Raw genomic sequence first — 27,156 nt, forward strand, 5'->3', positions numbered from 1 at the left:
AAGTATTATTATGACAGGATTGGGACCATAAATATTTGGGACATGACATTAAAATATCTAATTAATAGTTAATAGAGTCAGCTTGAGACAGGAGACTACTGTACTAGATGGAATAGCTAAATATCTATCATGATAGGTTAGTCTACAATGAAAGATCACTGTAGCAGAAGTGATAATAAATATCTAACCATAACATTAGAAAAACATTAAGTAGAATGTACAACTAAAGAGATAATGGGAATTAACATCACTGGTTTATTGTGTAGCTAGAGTGAGGTACTTTGATTAATATAGTTGGACATACTGATAAGTTAACAGAAACATGATTTAAAAAATCCATGGACCCTGAGGTTCGTGGGCATTCAAGAATCTGCTTTCTCAGGGTCACGTTTTTTTGTTTGCAAATAAAGGACCTACTTCTTGAAGAACTCTCTGCATCTCCTGGTGATTCTCTATATTTTCTCCACAACAATGTAGAGAAGACCACATCGGGAGAACCAGATTCAATAAACTAGGTTGGAGGAGAAGCAAGTGAACCACTGTCTCTCCTGGAAAGACTGTTTGGGGCCTTGGATGGAGGTGAGCGGAAAATATAGGCAAATGGGACTAGTTCAATTCAGGAAATCTGGTCGGCATGGACGAGCTAGGCTAGAAAGTTTCAGTGTTGTATGACTCTATGATGATACTCGTTGGAAGAGCAGATACGGGCATGATGGGCAGAATATTCTTCTTCTGTACCGTTCCAAATCTGTGCATGTTATTTTTGCCCTGGCTGTAAAAGTATTACAGTACATATTAAAATCTCTCCTTTATCCCCAAAACTGAATGTGGACGATTTGAATCTGTAAGTGGGTGTTGTCTAAGGTGTCAACCTTGGTCATTTATTACAAAGAAATGAGTCATATCGCCCTGGATTTCCTGATCTGGGCCCGCGCTTGCGCCTTTCTCCCACAATGTGTCAATGGTGCGGGATGTCGCAAAACCTGGCACAAGGATCACTTGATAAATGGGACTGATATACATGAGGTGAAGGAATTGTGGCAACTGGAGGGGGCATGCCCTTGAATGTTCTCCCAATTTTAAGTAAAATAACTCCAGAGACAAGGGTGAACCTTGTGCCTATATGGAGTGTTTTGTTACTCGCTCGTGCTGAGTTAAATTTGTGATCCGGTTCCAGATATTTGGAGAAACCGCCTGTGCGGGGTTAGCCCACGGCGGAGGAGCTCTGCGAAAGAGCCTGCTCTTCAATCCGATCTCCCCATTGCTGCAAATACTCACTGTCAACGGGTTTGGGACATCTTCCGTCCTTTTTGTCACTGTGCATTGGTCATTGGGTTTCAGCTTTGTGCAATATGGCTGGTAGAGCTGTGTTGACTTGTACTTTATTGCTGAGAATCGCAGTCACCGTGAGCCATCAGGAAGAAGCGCCCCCTAAAAAAATAGGTAAGATATATGTTTGATAAGTGATTTAACTGCAGAGTTGTAACATGTTCGCTGTTTACCTTAGTTCAGCCTGTACAGATGGTGTTCTCAAATTTTTACTGAGAGTTTCTGAATTTAAAATTAGAGTCGAAGTAACGTCCCCCGGCAAAAAAAAACTATCGCATTTTGCTCTAAACATGGGCAGTTACATGAATCCAAGGAAAAATGACAGCAAATCGTATCCTTTCCACAAACAATGTAGAGATGTTTAAAATGGATAAGGGCATCATTCACCTAAATTAGCTTGATTTTGATACAATGTAATACATCAAATGGAGTTCCTCAGTTTCAGGTTAAACACGATTTGAAAACTGTTTGGCGTAATTTGAATTGGTTTATGAGGCCCAAGACCTGACTGGTAGAATCATAGAGAAATACAGCGCGGAAACAAAGCCTTCGGTCCAACTCGCCCCTGCTGACCACATTTCCTAACCTTATCTGGTCCCATTTGCCAGCACTTGGCACATATCCGTCCAGCTTTGACATTGTGAGAATTTCATGTTTTTCGAATCCTGCTGCAGTCAGATAATTGTGCAATAAAAATACATCACCATGCTTCCCCAATTCATAGAAGAAAATTGAAGAGTTGTAGCAAAGTTACCAGGTGAGATTTTGAGGCGACAGGATAGGTCTAAAAGGGTATCTATATTGATATGTTTCATTGGAGATATGTTTATTTGTACATGGTGTGGCAATTGTATGAATATTGAATAAGGTCTGGTTGGTTTTGCTTTTCTTCAAACTCAACCAAATCCATAGTAATGCCAGCTTAGCTTGCAACTTCAAAATCATTTGGTGAGAGTGTAAATTTGATCCCCTCTAAATATTTTTCTTCATTTAACTCCACCCCACTTCGCTTTGATTTTTTTTCAGTGTGTTGTGATCAATTGCAATTATTAAGAGTTGGTAAAATACTTGAATGGAATGCTAACATGTCAAACAAAATCTATGTAATCTTATGACCAAAGTGATTTGTTTCAATGTATATCTAAACATAGCCAAAATAAGTAGCTAGATATTATACACTGGAATTCCTTTCATTAATTTATTTTCATTTTGTTTTCCACAGCTGTAGTTGGTGCAGGAATTGGAGGATCATCAGCTGCCTATTTCTTTAGACGGGAGTTTGGTCACAATGTTAAAATTGATGTCTACGAGAAGGGCACTATTGGAGGTCGACTAGCAACAGTAACTGTAAATGGTCAGCAATATGAGATTGGCGGCTCAGTGATTCACCCTCTCAACCTTCATATGCAAGACTTTGTTAAACATTTAGGTAAGATTATGTTTAATAATTTAATTTCCAAAGTATTCACCACATTTTCTTTAGCAATGAGGAGTGAAGTGGCACTGTAGCTCAGTAGTTGACCCTGCTGCCTCTTAGCACCAGGGAACTGTGTTCGATTCCATCCTCGGGCTGTGTGGAGTTTGCACATTCTCCAATGTCTGCGTGGGTTTCATCCCGCCGGTCCGGTTTCCTCCCATATTCTGAAGATTTGCAGGCTCAGATGGGTTGGCCATATTAAATGTGCAAGGTTGGTGGATTAACCATGGCAAATGCAGGTTTACAGGGTATGGCATGGGTGTGGTCTGGTGGGATGTTATTCAAGGGTTGGTGTGGACTTGATGAGCCCAATGACCTGTTTGCCACACTGTAAGTAGTCTATAATTTAATGAAAGCCGATAACTGTATGAATCCAGAACTATGTTTTTTTTGAGATTTGATAATACGATAACATGACACAACTTGAGTGTTGCTGAAAAATACGCATTTAACAAACTGCCTGTCTTACACTAATCAAGACAGTTTGGAAGCATTATAAAAGTAAATGGAAAAACAACATTTAATATCATGAGAAGTGAGTGCTGATTATTGGCAGGCAGATTCTGATTGGTGGAGGCGTTGCCATAAATAATGCACGAGTAAGTGATGATTCACAGTTAACTAAAAGTTAAATTTTAGATGTGGGAATGAAATACATGTCTGGTTATCCCACTGTGCTTTCACAACCCAAGTGAATGGAGGTGGATTAAAATAGAAGGATGCAGACTCAATGGGCAGAAAGGCTTCTTACCATGCTACAAAAATTCTGTGAAGCTTGCATCTCATAAACATATGCACATAGTATGTGTGAGAAGGACTTTGCCATTTGACCTTTCAAGCTTCCTTTGCCATTCAAAATGGTAATCTGACTCAATTGTACAAGGCCTTGGTGAGACCACAATAAGTACTGTGATCTCTTCACCTGAGGAAGGATATTCTGGCTATGGATGGAGTGCAACGCAGGTTTACAAGACTGACGTCTACGATGGCAGGGCTGATATATGAAGAGAGACTGGCTCAGTTCGGGTTATGTTAATTGAAGTTTAAGAATGAGAAGGGAGTTCATAGAAACTTATAAAATTCTAACAGGACTTTGACCCCTTTAGCCCTAGAATTATATCAAACTCCTTCTTAAAAACATTCAAGAATGTGGGCCTGGTGGAAATTTGTTTGGAGGGTTGGTGTGGATTTGATGGGCCCAATGGCCTGCTTGCCACACCACTTTCTGTGAAGGGGCAGGCCACAAGAAAACCAATCTCTGGGTGAAGACATTTCTCCTGATCTCAGTTGTAAATAGCCTACCACATCATCCTTAAATCGTACCTCTGGTTCTGGACTTCCCAGTCATCAGAAGCAATCTTCCTGTTTTTACTGTGTCTGGTCCTGTTTAGAATTTTATAAGTTTCTATGAACTCCCTTCTCATTCTTAAACTTCAAATAATTTAATCCAAACTGAGCCAGTCTCTCTTCATATATCAGCCCTGTTATCATAGAAGTCAGTCTTGTAAACCTGCGTTGCACTCCATCCATAGCCAGAATATCCTTCCTTAGGTGAAGAGATCACAGTACTTGTTATGGTCTCACCAAGTCCTTGTGGCAAGACATTTCAGCTTCTGTACTCGAATCCTCTCACAATGAAGGTGAACATGCCATTTGTCATCTTCACTGCTTGCTGCGCCTGCATGTTTGTTTTCAATGATTGGTGTATGAGGGCAATCAGGGGTTGTTGCACTACCCTTTCCCGATCTATCAGCATTCAGATGATAATCCGCCTTCATGTTTTTGCTATAAAAATGGACAACTTCAAACTTATCCGCATTATACATCATCTACCATACATTTGCCCATTCAATCAACTTATTCAAATTGCACTGAAGCATCTTTGTCCTCCTCACAGCAGACCTCCCACCCAGTTTTGTATTGTCTGCAAACTTGGAGATTGGAAATAGTGGATTTAGTTCCCTTATCTAAATCATTAATATATATAATGTAAAAGCTGGAGTCCCAAAACTGATTTTTGTGGTATCCCTGTAGTCACTGTCTGCCACTTAGAAAAAGACCTGTTTATTCCCACTCTTTGTTTCCTATCTGCCAACTAGTTCTGTATTTATATCAGTACACAATCCCCAATCCCAGGCACTTTTAATTTTACATGCTAATTAATCTCTTGCATGGGACCTTATCAAAAGCTTTCTGAAAGTCCAAGTAAACCACATCCACTGGCTCCCCTTATCAACTTTACTTATTACCTCCTGGAAAAATTCCGATAGATTTATCAAGCATGATTTCTCTGTCAAAAATCCATACTGACTCTGCCTGAAAGATGATCACCAATGCATCCGTTATTTCAAGGGCCAATTCCTTAAGTAGATGTAGATTAGAAGACCCTGGGGATTTACTAAACTTTAATCTCATCAATTTCCCCAGTACTATTTCCTTAGTAATACTCAATTCCTTCAGTTCCTCCCTCTCACGACAGCCTATGTTGCCTACCGTTGTCTGGACAGTATCCGTGACTTGCTTTGCAAGGATAGAATCAAAATATATATTTAATTGGTCTGCTGTCTCTTTGTTCCATTTCATAACTTACTAACTGAAAGAGTTCCAATTTTGTTTTCTCTTTAAATTGTTTTCTCTTCAAATACTAATAAAAGACTTTACAGTCATTTTACTCTTAATCAATCTCTTCGTCCTTCTTTGTTAAAATCTAAACTGTTCCCAATCTCAGGTCTGCTGCTTTTTTGGCCAATTTGTATGACAGTTCCTTGGTTGAGCCACTTATCCCATTTTATTTTTATGGCCACGAATGAACACTTGCAGCAGTTCATCCACAGGCTGTAAATATTTGCATTGCCTATCCACCATCGTTCCCTTACATAAAGTTCCCCAATTGTTATAGTCAGCTCATGTTGATACATGTAGATTCCTTTATTTAGATTCAGGACCCTACTCTAAGAACCAACTTTACCATTCTCCATATTAATGAAGAATTTCATCAAATTATGCTCACTCTTTCCATACGCTGCTAAATTGCCAATCTTCCTTTCTCTGACACATGACAGCCTGGGATATCTTGGTTAGAACAAAAAAACTGCAGATGCTAAAATCCAAAATAGATAAACAGGAGGTTGGAAGAACATAACAAGCCAGGCAGCACCAGGAGGTGGAGAAGTCAACGTTTGGGTATAACTCTCTTGCAGGACTAGATCTGGGGGTAAGGGGAGCTACACATAATGCGGGGGGTGGAGAGAGTAGCAGAATAGTGAATAGTAATAGGTGAACACAGGTAGGACCCGGTTGGTCAATGGGAGGGATGAATCTGCTTGGTAGGTTGAATGAAAGGGAGGAGGTGAGGTTATTTGTAATTCGAGGAATCAATGTTATGTCCTTTGGGCTGTAGGCTGCCCAGTTGGAAGATGAGATGTTGTTCCTCTAATTTGCTCTCTGATTCACTGCGGCACTTGAGGAGGCTGAGGATGGACATGTTGGAGGGGGAATTGAAATGGGTGGTGACCAGGAGGTCAGGCTGGCCATTTTGGGCCTGGAAAGATGCTTGGCAAAACGGACACCTAGTTTATGTTGGGTCTCACTGATGTAGAAAAGAACACATCAGGAGCATTGGATGCAGTAGTATGTTGGGTCTCATCAATGTAGAGAAGACCACATTGGGAGCACTGGCTGAAGATTTAACACTTGCCTGTAGGCAAAAAATGTGCAACACTTCCCTCACCTCCATCCAGGGCCCCAAACAGTCTTCCAGGTGAAACAGAGGTTCACCTGCATCTTCTCCAACTTAGAGTAGGTTTCTGTTTCACCAAGCATCTTTGCCTGGCCAGAAACGGCCAACTCCCTGGTCACTGCCCATTTTAATTCACCCTCCTATTCCCTTTTTGACATGTCCATCCTTGACCTCCTCTTTTGCTGCAATGAATCAGACCGCATATTGGAGGAGCAGCACCTCACTGTCTGCTAGGCAGCCTTTAGCCCAGAGGACTTAACATTTAGTTCTCCAATTTCAAATAACCTCCCATCCCATCCCCCAGCTCTCTCCTCTCTGCCCTGCCTCCTCCCATTCCACCTACTAACCCTCCTTTTCAGCTACCAACCAGATTCATCCTTCCCATTGACCAACCAGGTCATATGCACTACCTGTGTTCACCTATCCCTAACCCACCATTCTGCTACTCTCCCCAACCCCCTTTATCTGTAGCTCCCCCACATCTAGTCCTGAAGAAGGGTTAATACCTGAAATGTTGACTTCTCCAACTCCTGATGCTGCCTGGCTTGCTGTGTTCTTCCAGACTCCAGGATATCTTGTTCTCTAGTTGGTTCCTCAACATATTGTTCCATAAAATCATCCCCCATACACTTCAGGAATTCCTCCTCTACGGTATTTTCTTTTCTTCCTTCACAGGATATGGGTGTTGCTAGCTAGGCCAGCACTTATTGTCCATCCTTAATTGCTCAGCAGGCAGTTAAGTGTCAACCATATTGCTGTGGGTCTGGAGCCACATAAAGGCCAGACTAGGTAAGGACGGCAGTTTCCTTCCCCAAACAAATGTATTGTTAGATATTTAACTTTAATACAAAGATTACCTTTAGTTAATTGCTAAGCTCTTTAAAATACACCAATACAACAGCCTAGGTCTGGTCACCAGCGATCCATTAAAATTGTCTTTCTGGCTGCACAGACTTCCAAAGTTGGTATATGGAATCATGGAGTTGCTGCATGTGTACACAGCTGCACAGCTTAGACAAAATGTTGGTTGTGAATATTCCTTGCTAAGGGCTAACCAGCTGGGGAGTGTATTATCTCTGTCTTTTTCAACCTTGGAAGTCTAAATCTGAAAATAAACAAACATCTCTCAGCTTTGCAGCTGTAAGTCTGAATATTTCAAGGTCTTCATGAAATGGGCGGCACGGTGGCACAGTGGTTAGCACTGCTGCCTCGGGCGACTGTCTGTGTGCAACGTCAATTGAAAATGCAAATCTGTCTCTCTTTCCACATAACCTGCTTGTTATACTTTCTCTTTCTTAACCCTTTGCTTTCTTAGATTAAAAAACTCAAACTTTTCTCCCTTGTTTACTCGACCTCAAGACTACATGTCAACACAGTTACCGGCTGGTCTCATTGTGAAAGCATGGTTGAGTTCCAAAAATGAGCAGTCGTGTCTGTGTGGGTTTCCTCTGGGTGCTCCAGTTTCCTCCCATAGTCCAAATATGTGCAGGTCAGGTGAATTGCCCATGGTGTTAGGTATAGGGGAATGGGTCTGGGTAGGTTGCTCTTCGGAGGGTCGGTGTGGACTTGTTGGGCCAAAGGGCCTGTTTCCACACTGTAGGGAATCTAATAATGTTAGGCTCTTCACTCTGTTCATAATCCCATGGTACATTTCTCTGCCCAATGGCAGCACAGTAGCCCAGTGGTTAGCACTGCTACCTCACAGTGCCAGGGACCCAGGTTGAATTCCAGCCTTTGGCAACTATTTGTGTGGCATTTGCACATTCTCCCCATGTCTGCATGGGTTTCCTCCAGGTGCTCAGGCCTCGTCCCATAGTCCAAAGATATGCAGATTAGTCAGATTAATCGAATATATTGATTGTATGATTGTACCTAAATTAATTTAATCATACAATGTTAGTCTGCCTACTAATCCTGCACTCTTAAATAGGTAAAAAGAAGGACTGTGGATGCCGGAGTGCTCTGCCCTCTTAAATGCCCTCTGCATGGGTCAATTAATTCTAGGGCAGTTAGGGTCAGGCAACGAATATTTGACCTTGTCAGTAACACTCACATTCTATATAAGGTTCCTGCTGAGCTGAGTCCACTACTGCTCATTTTTGGAACTCAACCATGCTTTCACAATGAGACCAGCCGGTAACTGTGTTGACATGTAGTCTTGAGGTCGAGTAAACAAGGGAGAAAAGTTTGAGTTTTTTAATCTAAGAAAGCAAAGGGTTAAGAAAGAGAAAGTATAACAAGCAGGTTATGTGGAAAGAGAGACAGATTTGCATTTTCAATTGACGTTGCGTCAAAACTAGAAATGCTTGTTTTCACCCAGACTTGGTCTCACCTTAATTAGATTCCTGACAGGGTTCACCCAAAATATAACCAGAAACCTTTGCGACCATCCTCACAAATTAAACCTAAGACTATTTACTCAGTATCATTCAGCTATTCACTGTCTAAATCTTTTTATCATAAAACGCATTCTTGAATTTTAGACACTGCTTATTCAATAAGTTTATTGTTTATTATTATATCAATTTGTTTCTTACTTTTGCCTGTCTCTCTGTCTACCAGGGCTGAAGCATAGAAAAAATGTTCCAGAGAAAGTGGCACTATTCAATGGGGAAGAGTTTGTATTCGAAGAAACTGATTGGTACCTCCAGGATCTGTTTAAAATGTGGTGGCGATATGGCTTTAGTTTACTACGTCTGCAAATGTGGGTGGAAGAGATAGTGGAGAAGTTCATGAGGTATAGTATATTGTGTAATTCATATATTGTTGCTTAGAACACAAATCATCAGTTAATGGACACACTGAAATATGATCTGCTCCTTCCATTTTTCTGTAAAACTGAAAAAAGAAGTCACATTTTCATAGAGTTCCTGTTTCATGCCCTCCCAATAGCCAAGTATTTTTGAAATGTAGAGATTGTTTTAAAGTAAGGAACTCAGCAGGCAATTGATTTACTGCAATGTCCTATAAACAGCAGTGAAATGAATATCGCTATCATCTGTTAGGTGTTGGTCGAAAGCTAAATGTTGGTGAGCACACCATATTTGCTCCCTTGCTCTTGTAATCGTGCTTTGGAACATTTTCGCATCCATCTCAGAGGATGTATGTTAAATGTCCTAGCTAATTTATGGCAGCGCAGGCAATGTAGCACTGAAGTCTAGCTGAGATGCTATGCCAAATCTCTGGAATGGGCCTTGAAGCAACAATCTTTTGAGGCCAGTGGAAGTTCCACCACAGCAAAGGCTGGCACCCACATCAATTACAGAAAATATCCTCTGTGCAAGAATGTGACCATTCTGTTATTGTAACAGAATGTTGTTTCAGATCAATGTGGAATCTACTGTCAAATGTTTCTGTTTTGGAATCTATTCTGTTTCCTTGTACATCTACAAATATTTGTCAGCAGCCTTGGGATCTATAGCAAACGTTGACCTGTTTGATTGCTGGGAAGCACAAACTCCGTCAATCAGTGCAACCAATGATTCATTTTATTAGTCTGTTAAAGACTGTCTAAAGTTAATTATCTAATGCTCTCCTCGCTGCTGTCACTAAGATCAGCTAACTGAGACCACCAGTTCATACTTCTCAATCTCTTGCTATAATATTTCAGCAAAACTTTGAATAGCCCATTTACCATCAGGAATCAAGGCTTTTGTATTTTTTATTTTTTATTTCCATTCTGTTGCTTTGTTGGTGCTAAGGTATAATGAATCAAAGCAGGACCTTTGTAAGCAAAATATGTTAGTTCCAAAAGTCCACAGTTGATCTGGTGAATGCCCATGGAATATGTTAAATCCCAGCCTCCTGGGAATGTTTTCTGTTTAGCCTTGTGTTGAAGGAGCCCCAACCTGACTCGACAAGGCAATCTATGTAAAGAGGGATCAGAATTGGGGTTCCACAGGTTGTAATGGATGTTGGCTGTTAGGTCCATTATTGAAATCTCTTGTACCATCAGCACTGGCACACCTGGTCTCATCTGATGTATATGGTTCAAAAGAGAGTAACATGCATCTGAGGTCCAGCGTGGGCAGAAGGATCCAACACAGTTTGACAAAAAGGTTTTGCTGAGTTTGTTTTGGAAGGGGGCAGCTTAGACTATACTGATTGCTCCTTCCCCCATTACAAGTAGGCCTGCTACCATGGTCAGTCCAGGAGTCTTGCGTTGCATAGAAAGAGGTGACTTGCAGATGTGACTCCTAACCCCCTCCTGTAGCAGGTTGAGCCAGATTAGTGGGAACAGTGCAGAATTCCAAAATGGTTCTGATCACAGTAGAACTATAAAATTTGTCATCCTGTGAAATTTCTGCCTGTCACTTCTACAATGAAAAAGACTAATTCCTGAATATGTTTGAGATTTGTAATGCCTTTTTGCATCAAGTCTTAAAGCACAGTTCACACCAGCCCATTGGTTCTGTTGCCTTTTGCTACAGTTGAGAGATGAATCCAACACCTCATTAATTTGCGCAGTTATGGGTTGTTGCCAGTGTTCTGAACGTGGTGCTAATTGAATGCTGGGTACTTCATAGAATGTTGAAGGAAACATTTGTTGCCCAAAATCAAACCTGTAAAGTTGTGATTGTGAATTAACAGCATGTCTCCTTGTATAAACAAGGAGATATGGTAGAAAAAGCAAACACTGTGTCTCACTGAGACTACTTTCCCTTCCTTCCTCCACCTAACTTTCTCTTCCTTCCTCCACCTAACTTTCTCCATACCCATGCATGTCCTTAGGACAACAAAGATGCCTCAGTGAAAAGACCATTGTTATTAAGCAGACAGATTGAGTTGCTAGTTACTAGCAGGGTTGAGCAGTTTTAGAATGAAGCCCTTTTTGTATCACATTCTATGTGGTATGGGCTAGCAAGTTACTAGTGTCTACTGAAATAATTATTGTGAATGCAATTTTTAAAACACTGGGTATCTCTTGGCAGCTGATAAAAGAAACGTTGTGATATTTCTTCACGTGCATGTACATTAGTTCCTTTTTAATGCTTGGCAATCAATAGGCAACAATTTTCTCAAGAAGTGAAAAAGGAGAAATGGTGAGTAAAAGAAATGTTTAACCCTATCTTGTCATTATATGGTAGGATCTACAAGTATCAGGCCCATGGCTATTCCTTCAGTACATTGGAAGAAATGCTGCAGTCATTGGGTGGGGATCGTTTCATTAACATGACACGGCGACATGTGGCAGAGACCCTGCAGGAACTAGGAATCTCCCAGCGCTTCGTTGATGAAGTAGTCACTGCTATTACGAGAGTAAACTATGGTCAGTCAGTAACCGTTCCTGCATTTGCTGGTATGTAGCTTTTTAACCTTTAAATACACATAAAATATTACATGTAAAGGAAAGTGGTGGCATAGTAAATTTTCACTGGACTAGCAAACTAGAACCCCAGGCCAATCTTCCATGGACACAAGTTTCAACCCACCTTGGCAAATGGCAATTCAATGAAAATCTGGAATAAAAAGCTGGCTTAGTAGCAACCATGTAAACATTGTCAATTGTTGTTAAAAAGTAATGTCCTGATATCCCTTCAGGAAGGAAATCCCTCATCCTTGCTCAGTTTAGCTTACATGTGTCTCCAGACCCACAACAATGTGACTGACTCTTAAGCCTTCCTGAAGGGGTCAGGCACTAATTGTTGACTTGTGACTGTCACATTCTGTGAACGAATTAATATAAAAGATGCACAATTACAGGGGAATGAACGTCTTACATAAATTAAAAAATACTTGCTACTAGTTGGATTCATTTTAATAAGCTGTTTGCAGTGCAATCAATAGCTACTGCAGATCAGGTTTCTTTTTAATAAAAAAAGACTAGCATCTATTTCACAGTTAAGATTCTGTAACAGGAGAAGCGTTTTCTGGCACAATTGTATTAAGAGATCTAGTCGGTAATAAAGTGCTGTACAGCCTGTATAGCCAGGGAAGATACCGATTAAAGTTAGTTTTTATTCTTGATAGCAACTTTCTGGGACCTTGCCTGTTTGATAATTCATTCTGTGCATTTAGCATTTGGGTCTTTGTAAAGATTGACTGCAACAATTTTCCTACCTTTAAAGAATAATTTATTTTCTTCCACACTGAGTTTGGCACAGCGAGATGCAATTAATTCTTGTGAGAAAAGCAGCTGATCTCTGTATTATTCATAGCAGATGCTTCTGCCAGAAAGATAATGTTGGCAGGTCTCACTCTGACATAATTTAAATTTATAGAGCTATTTGTCAAGTTGTTAATGCAGTTAAAGTTTCTCCTTTCCACATGTTAAATTGAAAGAAGCAAAGGATGAAATGTGCACAAAAAATTACACCCTCATCACAAAGTTCAGTCAACATCTTTGGGTTTATCCTGTGATTGAATTTAGCTTCACACCATATGCATTTTGTATATCCTGTTGTTTGTAATCTTAGAATTATTGCAGCACAGAAGGGGCCATTTAACTTGCATACTGCTGCTCACCTGCACCCCCCCCCCCACATTGCTGTATATTTCCCCCTTGTCGAGTAATTGGAATATTTCAAAAAAAATTATGGCACAGAAGGTGAAACACAAAATGAACTACCTAACCTATTTTATTTTTGACCACTTGGTCTGTATTATGATGAAAGTTTGTGTTATTATTTTTGGCAAATTTAGGTACTACAGAACCATGCATAGCAAAATTTGATTTTTCTTTTCCCCTGTGTTAATGGGATGTCGGTGTTAATGCTGAACCAGCATTTATTGCCCATCCCTAATTGTCCTCAAGAAGGTGGTGCAGAGTTGCCTTCTTGAATTGCTGCAGTCCATGTGCTGCAAATAAAACCACAATGTTGTTAGGCAGTGAGTTCCAGGGTTTTGACCCAGTGACACTGAGGGAATGATAGTGTATTTCCAAGTCCAGCTGGAATGTGGCTTGCAAGGAATCTGCTGCTCATCCCTTCTAGGTGATCTGATTATAGTTTTGTCACTGTCGAAGGAGTCTAGGTGAAATTAAGCAGTGTATCTTGTAGATGGTACAAACTGCTGCCACTGTGGTAGAGGAGGTGAATGTCGAAGCTCATGGATGAGGCACCAATCAAACATGCTGCTTTTACCTGGATAGTGTCGAACTTCTTGGGTGTTGTTGGAGGTCCAGTCATCCAGGCAATTGGGGAGTATTCCATCAAACTCCTGTCTTGTACTTTACAGATAGTGGACAGGCATTGGGGAAACAAGAGGTAAGTTAATTGCTGCAGAATTCCCAGTCTCTAACTTGCTTTTGTAGCCATAGTACTTATATGGTTAGTCCAGTTCTGTTTCTGGTCAATGTTGATATTAGTCCATCATCATCAAAATGACAAAAGAGGCTGTCAGCAGTAAATTCATGCAGAATTTGCAAAGTAATAACCTGCTCAGTTTTGGTTCTACCAGGGTCACTTACCTCTTGGTCTCGTTACAGTCTTCATTCAAATCAGGGACTAATAGGGTTGAATACCAGAGATCAGGTGAGGGTAACAGCCTTGAAATTAACACTATATTTGGCCGAGAGCAGCAATGATGGTAATGCCATTGAATATCAGAGGATGTTTGTTTCTTCTCTCTTGTTAAAGACAGCCATTTCTTGGCAAATCAGTGGTGTGGATGTTACTTGCCACTTATCAGCTGAAGCCCGGATGTTGTTCAGGTCTTGCTGCATGTGAAGTTACCTTCAATACCCGAGGAATTGTGAATGATGCTGAACATTGTGCAATCATGATTGAACGTCCTCGCCTTATGAGTTTGAGGGAAGCAGTTAAAGATGGTTGGTTCTGGGACACTCCCCTGAGGAACTCCTGCAGAGATGTCCAGGGACATGAGATGATTGACCTCCAATAATCACGTCCATCTCTCTTTTGAGCTAGGCATGACTTCAACCAACAGAGTTTAATCCCTGATTCCCAGTGAATGCCAGGGAGTCTCGGTGCTGCTCTCGGCCAAATATAGTGTTAATTTCAAGGCTGTTACCCTCACCTGATCTCTGGTATTCAACCCTATTAGTCCCTGATTTGAATGAAGACTGTAATGAGGCCAAGAGGTAAGTGACCCTGGTGGAACCAAAACTGAGCAGGTTATTCCTTTGCAAATTCTGCATGAATTTACTGCTGACAGCCTCTTCTGTCATTTTGATGATGGAGTGTAGACTAATAGAATAGTAATGGACCGAGTTGAATTTGACTGAATTTATGTGCACAGGACATACTTGAGTAGTTTTCAGGTACATGCCAGTGTTGTAGTTGTATAGGAACATCTTGGCTAGGGGTACAGTTTGTTCTGGACTGCAAGCTTTAGTACCACTACCTGACTGTTGTCACAGCCCATGGCTATTACACTATGCAGTGTCCCCAACTATTTTGTGATGTTACAATGAGTGAGTAGATTTGGTTAAAGACTGGCCTCCATGAGATTACAGATTGTAGTTGTAGTCCTATATTATGCATTTTAAGAAAATAGAAAACACTATTTTCATTGCATTTTAGATTTTGATTTCTGAGTGGTTGGGTTATCTAGAATTTGTTTGCATGCATTTAAATGAAGTCTTTTCAAAAATCCCTTGGTGTGAATCATTCATTGTTTTAAAAAACAAGGATTAAAGAGGATTTTTAAAAAAGCAAGGCAGGTGACTTTTTGGAAGATAGAAATGTACAGCACAGAAACAGACCCTTCGGTCCAATTTGTCCATACCGACCAGATATCCTAAATTAATCTAGTCCCATTTGCCAGTACTTGGCCCATATTCCTCTAAATCCTTCCTGTCCATATACCCATTCAGATGCCTTTTAAATGTTGTAATGTACCAGCTTCCACCACTTCCTCTGCAGCTCATTCCATACACGCACCACCCTTTGTGTGAAAAAGTTGTCCCTTAGGTCCCTTTTAAATCTTTTCCCTCTCAAACTAAACCTAGCTTCCCACAGAGTTCAAGGGTACACCTGATCAGGGCTTGGGGATTTATCCAGCTTTATGAAATTTAAGGCATCCAGCACCACCATCTCTGTAATATGGACATTTTTCAAGATGTCACCATGTATTTCCCCACATTCTGTATTTTCCATGTCCTTCTCCACAGTGAACACTGATGCAAGGTACCCGTTTAGTATCTTGCCCCATCTCCTGTGGTTCCATACATAGGCTGCCTTGCTGATCTTTGAGAGGCCCAACTCTCTCCCTAGTTACCCTTTTGTCCTTCATATATTTATAAAATCCCTTTGCATTCTCCTTAACCCAAAGCTGTCTCATGTCCCATATTTGCCCTCCTGATTTCCCTTGTAAATATACTCTCACTGCCTTTATACTCTTCTAGGTTTACATTTAGAAAGAGAGACAAACCTCCAGAAGGTAAGTGATTGTTGTAGTTTTCAAGATAAACTTGTTGTTTGGAGAAAAAGGAGAAAGTGAGGTCTACAGATGCTGGAGATCAGAGCTGAAATTGTGTTGCTGGAAAAGCGCAGCAGGTCAGGCAGCATCCACGGAACAGGAGAATCGACGTTTCGGGCATAAGCCCTTCTTCAGGAATCCTGAAGAAGCCATTCCTGAAGAAGGGCTTATGCCCGAAACGTCGATTCTCCTGTTCCCTGGATGCTGCCTGACCTGCTGCGCTTTTCCAGCAACACATTTTCAGTTTGGAGAAAAAGGGCGTGTAACATTTACGGTGCAGGTAGAAGTCTCAAAAACAGACTGTGTAAAAGAAAAGGAGTCTTGAGTGACTTAGACGCTCAAAAGGTGAAAGCTTTGAAGAAAGGCTTTAAGATGTCAAGAGAGGGAGACATCCTTACAAGACTGTTGAATTCATGAGTTCAGGGAAGACAAGTCAAAGATTGAGTGAGCTTTGTGAGCACTTTGCTTAAGGATCTTAGGAATAGCCATTAACTAAAGAAGATATCTTTGAGTGAACGCAGACATATGCCAAAATGAAACCATGCTATGTGAGCAAGGAAAGTGGAAACTGAGCTTTGAGTATCTTAAAATTATTCCAAACCCATAACCACTTCCATTTTGAAGGACAAAGGTAGCAAACACATGGGAGGACCACTTGCAAGTTCCCTTCCAAGCCACTCACCATTCTGACTTGGAAATGTATCACCGTTCCTTCACTGTCATCAAGAACTCGCTCCCTAATGGCACGGTGTGTCTATATCTACAGTACATGGACCGCAGCAGTTCAAGAAGGTAACTTATCACCATCTTCTCAAAGGCAACTTGGAATGGGGAAAAAAGGAGCTTGTGTTTGTGAGTTTCCTTCTGGATTTATAATGATCCCAGCTAATGGTAATGCTGGACAAGTCAGATCTTAAAGTGCAACCTTACTTGACAGATCATATGTTTTATTCTTGCAATTTGGTTACCGTGGTGGTTAGTAACTTAACAATCACTTGAGGATGTCAATGTTTTCTTCATAGAAAAGCACAAATTTATTACATAAAAGGAAAAGATTAAAACAAAGCTGGATAGAAGCATGTATACAACAATTTGGAAAGGTGACAGAATTGTTAATTGTGCTGAAAGAGGCAAGTCAACCCATTGTGCCTGCAGTAGCTGTTTATAGCCTTCTGACTTGGTACCAACCTCCTTGCTTTTTCTGCATAATCCTGTATGTTGGTTCTATTTAATGAACCATCCAATGCCCTCTTAAATGCCTCAAATCTGCTCTCGTGCATTCCAGAATCAACACTTGCTGTAAGACAAAACTTTTATCTCACCTTACCTTCTTTTTTTTTTACAATTTACTTTAAAGTGCCCTCTGATCCTCTTAGGAGCTGGGATATTCTCTATACCTATTCTGTCCACACCCCTAATAATTTGGCAAACTTCAAGTGGCTCGCCTCTTAGCCTTCTGCATCTTCATTTCTGAGAGTTCTCATTCCTGGGACCATTTTCATTAAGATCTTCAACACTATCTCCTATGAGTTCACATTGTTCCTAGAGTCTGATGCCCAGAAATGTGCATAATACTCCAGCTGAGGTCTGAGCAGTGTATTAATACAAGTTCAAATAACCTTTCTGCTCCTGTATTCAATGCCCCTTTTTATGAAGCCTAGAATACTGCTTTAGTAACAGCTCTCCCTACCTCTCCTGCCATCTTTAATGAATTAAGAACACGTACAGCTCCTGCATATCTTTTAAAACAGTGCCCTTAATTGTTTTGCTGTCAGTCCATGTTTTTGTATCAATATCTACCAATTCACACTTGTTCACATTGATTTTCAGCTGCCACCCATCCACTCACTTATCTATGTTCTTTTGAAATTCTAAAGGATGCTTCTTACAGTTTATAATACTTTAAATTTTGTATTGTCCAAGATCTTTGAAATTTCCCCTGCATACTAATATGTAGACCATTTATGTAAATCATGAAGTGCAAAGGTACCAATACTGACCCCTGGAGAACACCACTAAAAACATTCTGCTCTTCCAAAAAGATATCATCATCCATTATTTTCTGTTTACTATTACTCAATCAACTTTATATTGTTATATTGTTTCTTATATTCCATGACCTATTATCTTCTCATCGAACTGTTGTGTGACACTGTATTGAATACCTTTTTGAAAATCCATGTACATTTACATTAAGAACCTTGCCCTCCTCAATCCTTTCTTATCTCATCAAAGAAAGCTCCCAAGCTAGTCAGAGCCAATTTTATTTTTGTGTGTTTGTTTTTGTTTTTTTTCCCCTTAACAATGCCACGTTGGCTGTTCTGAATTAACCTGTATGCTTCCATGCGACGATTAATCGTGTTCAAAATAGTTGTATGTAGAATTTTCTGCACTATTAAAGTTAAACTGACTACTCTGTACTTGCTGTGTTTAGCTTTATGACATTATTTTGAACAAGAATATAACATTAATAATTTTACAGTCCTCCAGCACCACCTCCTTACATTACTGTAGTTCAGTTATATCCTTTCTAAACTGAGGTGACCAGAACAGTGCGGTGCACAAATCATGGCCTAATTAAAGTTTGATGTAACTCCAGCATAACCTCATTGGTAATAAAGGAAAGTATGCCTTTTCAACTCCATTATCAACCTGTACTACTTCCTTCAGGGATCTGTGGGCATCCAATATCCCTCGCCTTCCTCTAAACTTCTCAGAATCCTACCATTTATTGTGTATTCCTTTGTCCTATTGAACTCTCCAAAAGCATCACCTCATGCTTCTCTGGGTTGAATTCCATTCGCTATTTTTCTGCTCACCTCATGAATCTATTAATATTGTTCTACAGCTTTCCTCTTCACTATCAACAATGCAGAAAATGTATTGCTGGAAAAGCGCAGCAGGTCAGGCAGCATCCAAGGAGCAGGAGAATCGACGTTTCGGGCATGAGCCCTTCTTCAAGGGCTCCTGAAGAAGGGCTCATGCCCGAAACGTCGGTTCTCCTGCTCCTTGGATGCTGCCTGACCCGCTGCGCTTTTCCAGCAACACATTTTCAGCTCTGATCTCCAGCATCTGCAGTCCTCATTTTCTCCTAGACTATCAACAATGCAGCCAATTTTTTGTGTATTTCACTCCCTATACATTGTAATCATGCCTCGTTCATTTTAAGTTAAATATATCAGTAACAAGGGATCAACTATTTTAACGCAACAAGTGTCAGGAATAAAGGTGATTAACTTAGAGCATGCATCAGTATTTGGAGCAACGATGTTGTGGCCATTATGGAGATTCGAATATCATGGACAGGAATGATTGTTGGATGTTCTGGGATTCAGATGCTTCAAAAGGAATAGGGAGGGAGGTAAAAGAGGTGGGGGAGTGGCATTGCTAATCAGGGATAATATCACAGCTGCAGAAAGGTAGTTTCTCGAGGAGGGTTTGTCAACTGAGTCAGTATGGATGGAAGTCAGAAACAGGAAATTTAGTGGGAGTTTTCTATAGACCCCTCAACAGCAACAAAGACATGGAGGAGCAGATTGGGAGGCAGATTTTGGAAAGGTGCAGAAGAAACAGGGTAGTTGTCATGGATGACTTCAACTTCCCTAATATTGATTGGAACCTCCTTAGTGCAAATAGTTTGGATGGAGCAGATTTCATCAGTTTTGTCCAGGAAGGATTCCTAACTCAATATCTAGATAGGCGAATTAGAGGGGAGGCCATATTGGATTTGATGCTTGGCAACGAAGCAAGTCAGGTGTCAGATCTCTCGGTGGAAGAGCATTTTGGTGATAGTGATCACAACTCCCTGACCTTTGCTATAGTCATGGAGAGGGATAGGAACAGATGGTATGAGAAAGTATTTAATTGGGGGAGGAGGAACTATATGCTGTTAGACAGGAACTGTAGAGCCTAAATTGGGGACAGATGTTCTCAAGGAAATGCACAACAGACCACTTGCTGATCATGTTGGATAGGTTTGTCCACTGAGGCAAGGAAGGGATGGTAGGGGAAGGAACCTTGGATATGGAACATATAGTCAAGAGGAAGAAGGAAGCTTACTGAAGGTTGAGGAAGCAAGGATCAGACAGGCTCTAGAGGGTTACAAGGTAGTCGGGAAGGAACTGAAAATGGACTTCGAGGTAGAAGGGGGCATGAGAAAGCATTGGCAGGTAGGATTAAGGAAAACCCCAAGGCATTCTACACATATGTGAGGAACAAAGGGTATGGCCAGAGTGAGGGTAGGGCCGATCAGGGATAGTGGAGAGAACTTATGCCTGGAGTCGGAGGAAGTAGGGGAGGTCGTTAATGAATACTTTGCTTCAGTATTCGCGACTGAGAGGGACCTTGTTTGTGAGGGCAGCGTGAAACAGCTGATTTGCTCAAACAGGTTGATGTTAAAAGGAGGATGTGCTGGAAAATTTGAAAAATGTGAAGATAGGTAAGTCTCGTGAGCCAGACAGGATATACCCAAGGTTTACAGGAAGCAAGGGAAGGGATTGTAGTGCCTTTTTGTAATGAGCTTTGTGGTCCTCACTGTCCACTGGAGTAGAACCAAATGATTGGAGGTGGCAAATGTTATTCCCTTATTCAAAAAAGGGAATAGGAATAACCCTGGGAATTACAGACCAGTCAGTCTTATGTCAGTTGGCGAGGATTCTGACAGACGGGATTTATGATTATTTGGAAAGGCATAGTTTGATTAGAGATAGTCAGCATGGCTTTGTGAAGGGCAGGTCATGCCTCACAAACCTTATTGAATTCTTTGAGGATGGAACAAAACACATTGTTGAAGGTAGAGCAGTAGTTGTGGTGTATCTGGATTTTAGCAAGGCGTTTGATAAGGTTCCTCATGGTAGGCTCATTCTGAAAGTGGGGAGGCATGAGATACAGGAAAACCGGCTGTCTGGATAGAAAATTAGCTGACCCATAGAATACAGATGGTGATAGTAGATGGAAAGTATTCAGCCTGGAATTTGGTGACCAGTTGTCTTCAGCAGAGATCTGTTCTGGGACCTCTGCTCTTTGTGATTTTTATAAATGGCTTGGATGAGGAAGTGGAGGGTTGGGTTAGTATGTTTGATGACATGAAGGTTGGTGGAGTTGTGAATAGTGTGGAGGGCTGCTGTAGGTTGCAATGGGATGCAAAGCTGGGCTGAGAAGTGGCTGATGGGGTTCAACCTGGTCAAGTGTGAAGTGATTCATGTTGGGAGGTTGAATTTGAATGCAGAATACAGGGTTAATGGCATGATTTTTGGCAGTGTGGAGGAACAGAGGAATCTTGGGGTCATTTTTTATAGATCCCTCACAGTTGCCACCCAAGTTGATAGGGTTGTTAAGAAAGTGTATGGTGTGTTGGCTTTGTTTAGGAGGGGGATTGAATTTAAGAGCCATGACGTTCTGCTGCAGTTCAAGAGAGCCCTGGTAAGATCCCCACTATCTTGTACTGGTCGCCTCATTATAGATAGGATGTGGGAGCTTAGAAAGGTGCAGAGGAGATTTACCAGGATGCTGCTGGACTGAAGGGCATGTCTAATGAAGAAAGCTAGGGTTTTCTCATTGCAATGTAGAAGGATGACAGGTGACTTGATAGAGGTATATAAGATGATGAAAGGCATAGACAGAGTGGATAGCCAGAGACTTTTTCCCAGGTGGAAATGGCTATCATGAGGGGGCATAATGTTATGCGTTTGGAGGAAGGTTTAGGGGAGATGTCAGAGGTGGGTTCTTTACACAGAGTGGTGGGTGTGTGGAATGCATTGCCAGCACTGATAGTAAAGACATTAGGGACATTTAAGTGACTCTTGGATATGCACACAGATGATAGTAAAATGAAGGGTATGTAGGTTAGTTTAATCTTAGAGTGGGATAAAAGGTCGGCACAACATCGAGGGCTAAAGGGCCTATACTGTGCTGTACTGCTCTATGTTCAACCTCATTGTGGAAGGTCCTATGTGGAACCTCATTGGAAATAATCTTTAAATTGCATTGATTGATGCTCATTAACCATCACCCTTTGTTATTCATGTAGACCACATTAACAACTCTCCCTATCAGTCCTCTTTGTTAACTCCTCAAAAAATTAAATCCAGTCACTCAGAAGTCTTTCCTTAATAAATCCATGCTGACTCTCCTTGAGTGCTCTGTGCCTTTCTAAGTGGCAATTTGGCCTGTCTCTGAATTAATTCCAATAATTTGCCCACAACTGAGATTGGAGAGATTGATCTGTAATTATTTAGGTTGCCTGTCAATTTTTAAACACATACGGCCTTTTCAGTCTTTAATCCTCTAGCACCACACGTTAACCCAGTGACAATTGGAAGTTGATGGTTGGAGCATCTACTGATTTTTTAAAAATTTTGTTGTTGACTTCTTTAAACAGTCTGTGTCCATCACTTATGGCCGTTTATGATTTATGGTGTTCATGGTGCGAATCACCTTAACTCTTCCTCTTTCCGTATGTCTATCACATTCAATGTTTCACAATCTTATGGACTTATGATCCTCTTTAACTACAGTATCTGAATCATTCTCTTTAGTAAGACAGACACCGTATAGTTATTCATAATCACTTAAATATCTTCTGTGTCACTGCATAGGCTACCTTTTTGATCTGTTATGAATGGTACTCTTTGTGTGGTTTTTAGGTTAAAGAGATTAGATTAAATTCCCTACAGTGTGGAAACAGACCCGTGGGCCCAACAAGTCCACACCGACCCTCCGAAAAGTAACCCACCCAGACCCATTTCCCTCTGACTAATGCATGTAACACTATGGGCAATTTAGTATGGCCAATCTACCTGACCTGCACATCTTTGACTATGGGAGGAAACCAGAGCACCCAGAGGAAACCCATACAGACACAGGGAGAATGTGCAAACTCCACACAGACAGTCACCCGAGGCTGGAATCAAACCTAGTCCCTGGTGCTGTGAGGCAGCCGTGCTAACCACTGAGCCACCGTGGTTGTAAAACAACTTTGGGTTCTCCTTGATTTCTTGTGCTGATAGTCTTTAGTACCCTTTGTTTGCTTTTCTGCTGTAGCTTTTGATTTTGCCCTTGCATTTGATACTCCTCTCAATTTTCTGCAGTATTGAGTTCTTGTTGTCTGATGTAAGCTTTCTTTTTCAGTCTTGTATTACCCTATATGATCCTATACATCCAGGGAGCTTTAGTTTTGGCCAACCCACCTTTTTATTTTGTGAGAGCATAGTTATCATGATCTCCTTGAAACGCCTCTATGAATGCCTCCCACTGCTGTAACATATGCATTATGGATCTTGGAACAAAAAGAAAAGAGATGCACATTTTGCCTGAGTGTGCGCTATTGCAGTTCAGGGATATTTTTAAGATTGTTGCCATCTGTGATTGTGTAACCCATGTATAGACGTGCTAAAATGCAGTTTATAATGTTAAATTACTTTGAATTTTAGTATTGCTGTAGGCAGTGAAGGTTATACAAGCTCTTATTGTTGTAATTTTATACATGGTCTGTGATTTGCTGCAATGCTGCTAAAAATAGTACATTCAGTGGCATGCTGAGCTCATATTATTGTGCTGTTGTCTCCGTTTACTAGAAACATTTGACACCGTAAGGTATTTAGAACAAGATTACTTTCAAAGCAAAAATGCTCCATTGTCTATTGAGAACGGCTCACTAGCAAGCTGTTCTGAGATTTTTCCAGTAATGCTAAGCAACTGGCTTCCAGTGAATAGCCAGAGTATCAGTTCAGTCCCATGGGTGACCCTTTTTGCTTCCCTATCTTGTAGAAAGGAGATTGTAACTCTGGGAAAGATATTTCCTTCCTCCATTTTATGTAGCTCCACAGACTGCAAATGTGCCAGTTTTAGATTTTATTTGGTCTTCTGTCTTTGTCTGATTTTAGAGTTTAATTCAGATAAATGCGAGGTGCTGCATTTTGGGAAAGCAAATCTTAACAGGACTGATACACTTAATGGTAAGGTCCTAGGGAGTGTTACTGAACGAAGAGACCTTGGAGTGCAGGTTCATAGCTCCTTGAAAGTGGAATCGCAGGCAGATAGGATAGTGAAGAAGGCATTTGGTATGCTTTCCTTTATTGGTCAGAGTATTGAGTACAGGAGTTGGGAGGTCATGTTTTGACTGTACAAGACATTGGTTAGCCCACTGTTGGAATATTGTGTGCAATTCTGGTCTCCTTCCTATCGGAAAGATGTTGTGAAACTTGAAAGGGTTCAGAAAAGATTTTCAAGGATGTTGCCAGGGTTGGAGGATTTGAGCTAAAGGGAGAGGCTGAACAGGCTGGGGCTGTTTTCCTTGGAGTGTCGGAGGCTGAGGGGTGACCTCGTAGAGGTTTACAAAATTTTGAGAGGCATGAATAGGATAAATAGACAAAGTCTTTTCCCTGGGGCAGGGAGTCCAGAACTAAAGTGCATAGGTTTAGAGTGAGAGGGGAAAGATATAAAAGAGGCCTAAGGGACAACTTTTTGACACAGAGAGTGGTACGTGTATGGAATGAGCTGCCAGAGGAAGTGGTGGAGGCTGGTGCAATTGCGACATTTAAAGAGCATTTGGATGGGTATATGAATAGGAAGGGTTTGGAGGGATATGGGCCGGGTGCTGGCAGATGCGACTAGATTGGGTTGGGATATCTGGTCGGCTTGGACGGGTTGGACCGAAGGGTCTGTTTCCATGCTGTACATCTCGATGACTCTATGTGGAGTAAACTGTGACAAACCATTTAAGGAATACTGAACAGCCAAGAAAAGGGGTGGAAGTTCTTGGAATTATGTGGAAGTGTCAGTTGAGTTTACAATCCGATCAGCCGTGTTCTTTTTAAGCACGATGGATCAGGCTGTAGAAATGGAATGGTCTATTCCTGTTTCTAATTCCTGTACTTGTAAGTGGATGTTTTTATTTAATAAACTAGTGGTTCCATACCTGCCTTGATTTTGCTTAAATTTAGTTTACGAGGTGTACATAGGCAGATGTGTGAAACTGGGTAAGCAGCTATAGATAAAATTTTGTTGAGCAACTGCAGGAGCTGGAAAAAGAGAGGTGGCCTTGTGTGCTGATATTTAAAAAAAATTTGTGAACCGCGTGTTTTTCTTTTTGTATCATTTTAAACAGAGAAGGAAATTGCATGTATTTTTCTCACGTTGGGATATCCAGCACCTTTCAGTGTTTTTTCCCCTTCACTAAGATTGAGAGGCAACCCTCCAGACTTATGGTTGTTCCACTTGTGCAAGAACAAATGCAAAATGGAAAAGGTCCAAATTGCTGATCTTTCGTTTAGTCAGCCTTTGACTGTTGACTAATATATCTCTGTCAGTAAACTGGGAACCTTGAGAAAGATGCCTTTATGGTCTGCTTGTCTTGCCCTCATGGGGTCAGTTGTGGGTCACACCAAACTGCCAATCAAGCTTATCTAGTACTTGATTTGTCCTAGCAAAATGGAGTTGAACAGATATGATTTAGTCCTCTTGTCTTTCTTGTGAAGCAGAGTTTTGTAATAACAAAAATATTACACCCAGTGATTTCCCTCTTCCGATCCCTTTAATTCACTCATGGCCTGGGAATAGGTTACGCAGATCTGCTCCCAAACGTTTTCCATTAACATGTGATAAACAAGCTGCCAAAAGGTGCACAATAGTAGTGCTGGAACAGCTATTGTTTAACTCTTTTCCTCTCCTGTAGCGCCTCTGTTGAAGGATCTATTATGGGGTTGAATCTTTGTTCCCATAGTTCATAGTATCACGCCAGGGGAGAACAGTTGCTCGGGATATACTGTTGTAGAAAATGCAGTCAAGAAAGGAACAATCTGATTAATAGTGTAGATCCATTTTCTGGCGAGGTATTAACATGCTAAAATATAATGATTTCCATTCTTTATTCCCCACTCCAATTGAAATGAAAACAGGAAGGTCTGTTCAAGGAGAAAATTGTGAAACTATCAAATCCCAATTTGTATAAAAAGCTGGTTTTTAGATCATTGCAAAATTGTTTGTCCTCCTTTAATATTTCTCCTTGGGTTTTTTTTCATGCTTGCATATTTTCTGAAGAGTGGTACAATTTGAAGATAAAATGGCTTAACCATACATAGTCCTCCCGTAAAGCATCTGGTTACTAACTTTTTTTTTTACAAAGTATTAAACCAAGTGTATTTTGAGGGGAATAATAGTTCTGCAGGTTAAACAGCAAACACCTTCTTGCTACATTTTCTGCTTTATTTTCTCCTGGGTTATGAGAATATTGCAATTATGTATTAATATAATGACAGGCTGAGTATTACTATAATGACAGATGAGTATTAAGGGCAATCCCAGGGTTCATATGTAATTTCTCAGGACAGTCATTTCTCAGGACAGCTAAAAGTTGTTTTCAAATGAAATATAGAACCCACCCATTTTTCTAACATTTTATAAATCTCTGCAGAATGACAGCTGAAATCCACAGAAGTAAACTCTTCATGAGAACTGTTCTGACAAGGGATATTTGCTTAGAGATAAGCTGTGGGTTTGTTAGCATTTGATATTATTTATGATTTGCAACAACCTGCATTTACCTAGCACATTTAAAATGTCAGGGAAGTATTATCAAACAAAATTTGATGTAGAGTTACCTTGTTGGTTGTCTCTCCTGTATGAGGATAAATTTTACCCAGGGTCACTTGATTCTACTGTGTACCTTGATGCGACTGACCAGACTGAATCCCAAACCAGATATCTTTGGTCACATAGGGCTGGATGTCACAGCAGGTAACGGGATCCAGAGTGCAGAATTTTCTTTTGCATCTCTGTTGCCACACTACCTCATCATTTAAGATACTGTGACCCAAAGCTCAACGCAAGTTAATTGACAAATCATTTGCCATTCTGGAAGATCAGCATCAAGTTGTTAACGTCAATGTGACTGCTTCAGGGAGAGCTGCACCGTGTCTGTGATGTGTTTTGTCGTCTTGTTGAATGCTGGTCACTGCGGGTTGAAAAAAAAACAGAACCTGGCAGGGGAGACCCTTTTCAGCTATCCAGATGCAGTGTCCAATCCACTGATGTTTTAGCCTGTGTACTTTTGGAGCTGACTTCAAGAAGAACACCAGAGTTTGTTCTGTCCTTCCATTGGATCCACAGGAGGTGGCAGAGGCATTGCTGATGGAAGTTGTGTATCCAATCCAGGGCTCCCTATGGTACAGGAGTGTGGTGGTGATAACTGCTCTGTATAACTGGGCTTTGGTTTACTTTCAGAAGTCTTTGT

General features: G+C 40.9%; 1 protein-coding gene across 1 annotated transcript in view; it reads left to right on the top strand.

Annotated features, from left to right (window-relative positions):
* The first annotated feature begins 1,204 nt into the window (after positions 1–1,204).
* The window catches only part of pcyox1l (prenylcysteine oxidase 1 like), a 48,020-nt gene continuing 22,068 nt past the window's right edge, over positions 1,205–27,156 (top strand). Inside the window, exons 1-4 of the mRNA XM_043703827.2 lie at positions 1,205–1,443; positions 2,552–2,758; positions 9,108–9,282; positions 11,633–11,844. Of these exons, the coding sequence (XP_043559762.1) occupies positions 1,353–1,443; positions 2,552–2,758; positions 9,108–9,282; positions 11,633–11,844 (685 nt within the window). The 5' untranslated portion in view covers positions 1,205–1,352. The remainder of the gene's footprint in view (positions 1,444–2,551; positions 2,759–9,107; positions 9,283–11,632; positions 11,845–27,156) is intronic.

The sequence above is a fragment of the Chiloscyllium plagiosum genome, unplaced genomic scaffold (genome assembly GCF_037043375.1).
Source record: "Chiloscyllium plagiosum isolate Xiang-an unplaced genomic scaffold, Cpla_swu_hap1 HiC_scaffold_16, whole genome shotgun sequence".
Lineage (NCBI taxonomy): Eukaryota > Metazoa > Chordata > Chondrichthyes > Orectolobiformes > Hemiscylliidae > Chiloscyllium > Chiloscyllium plagiosum.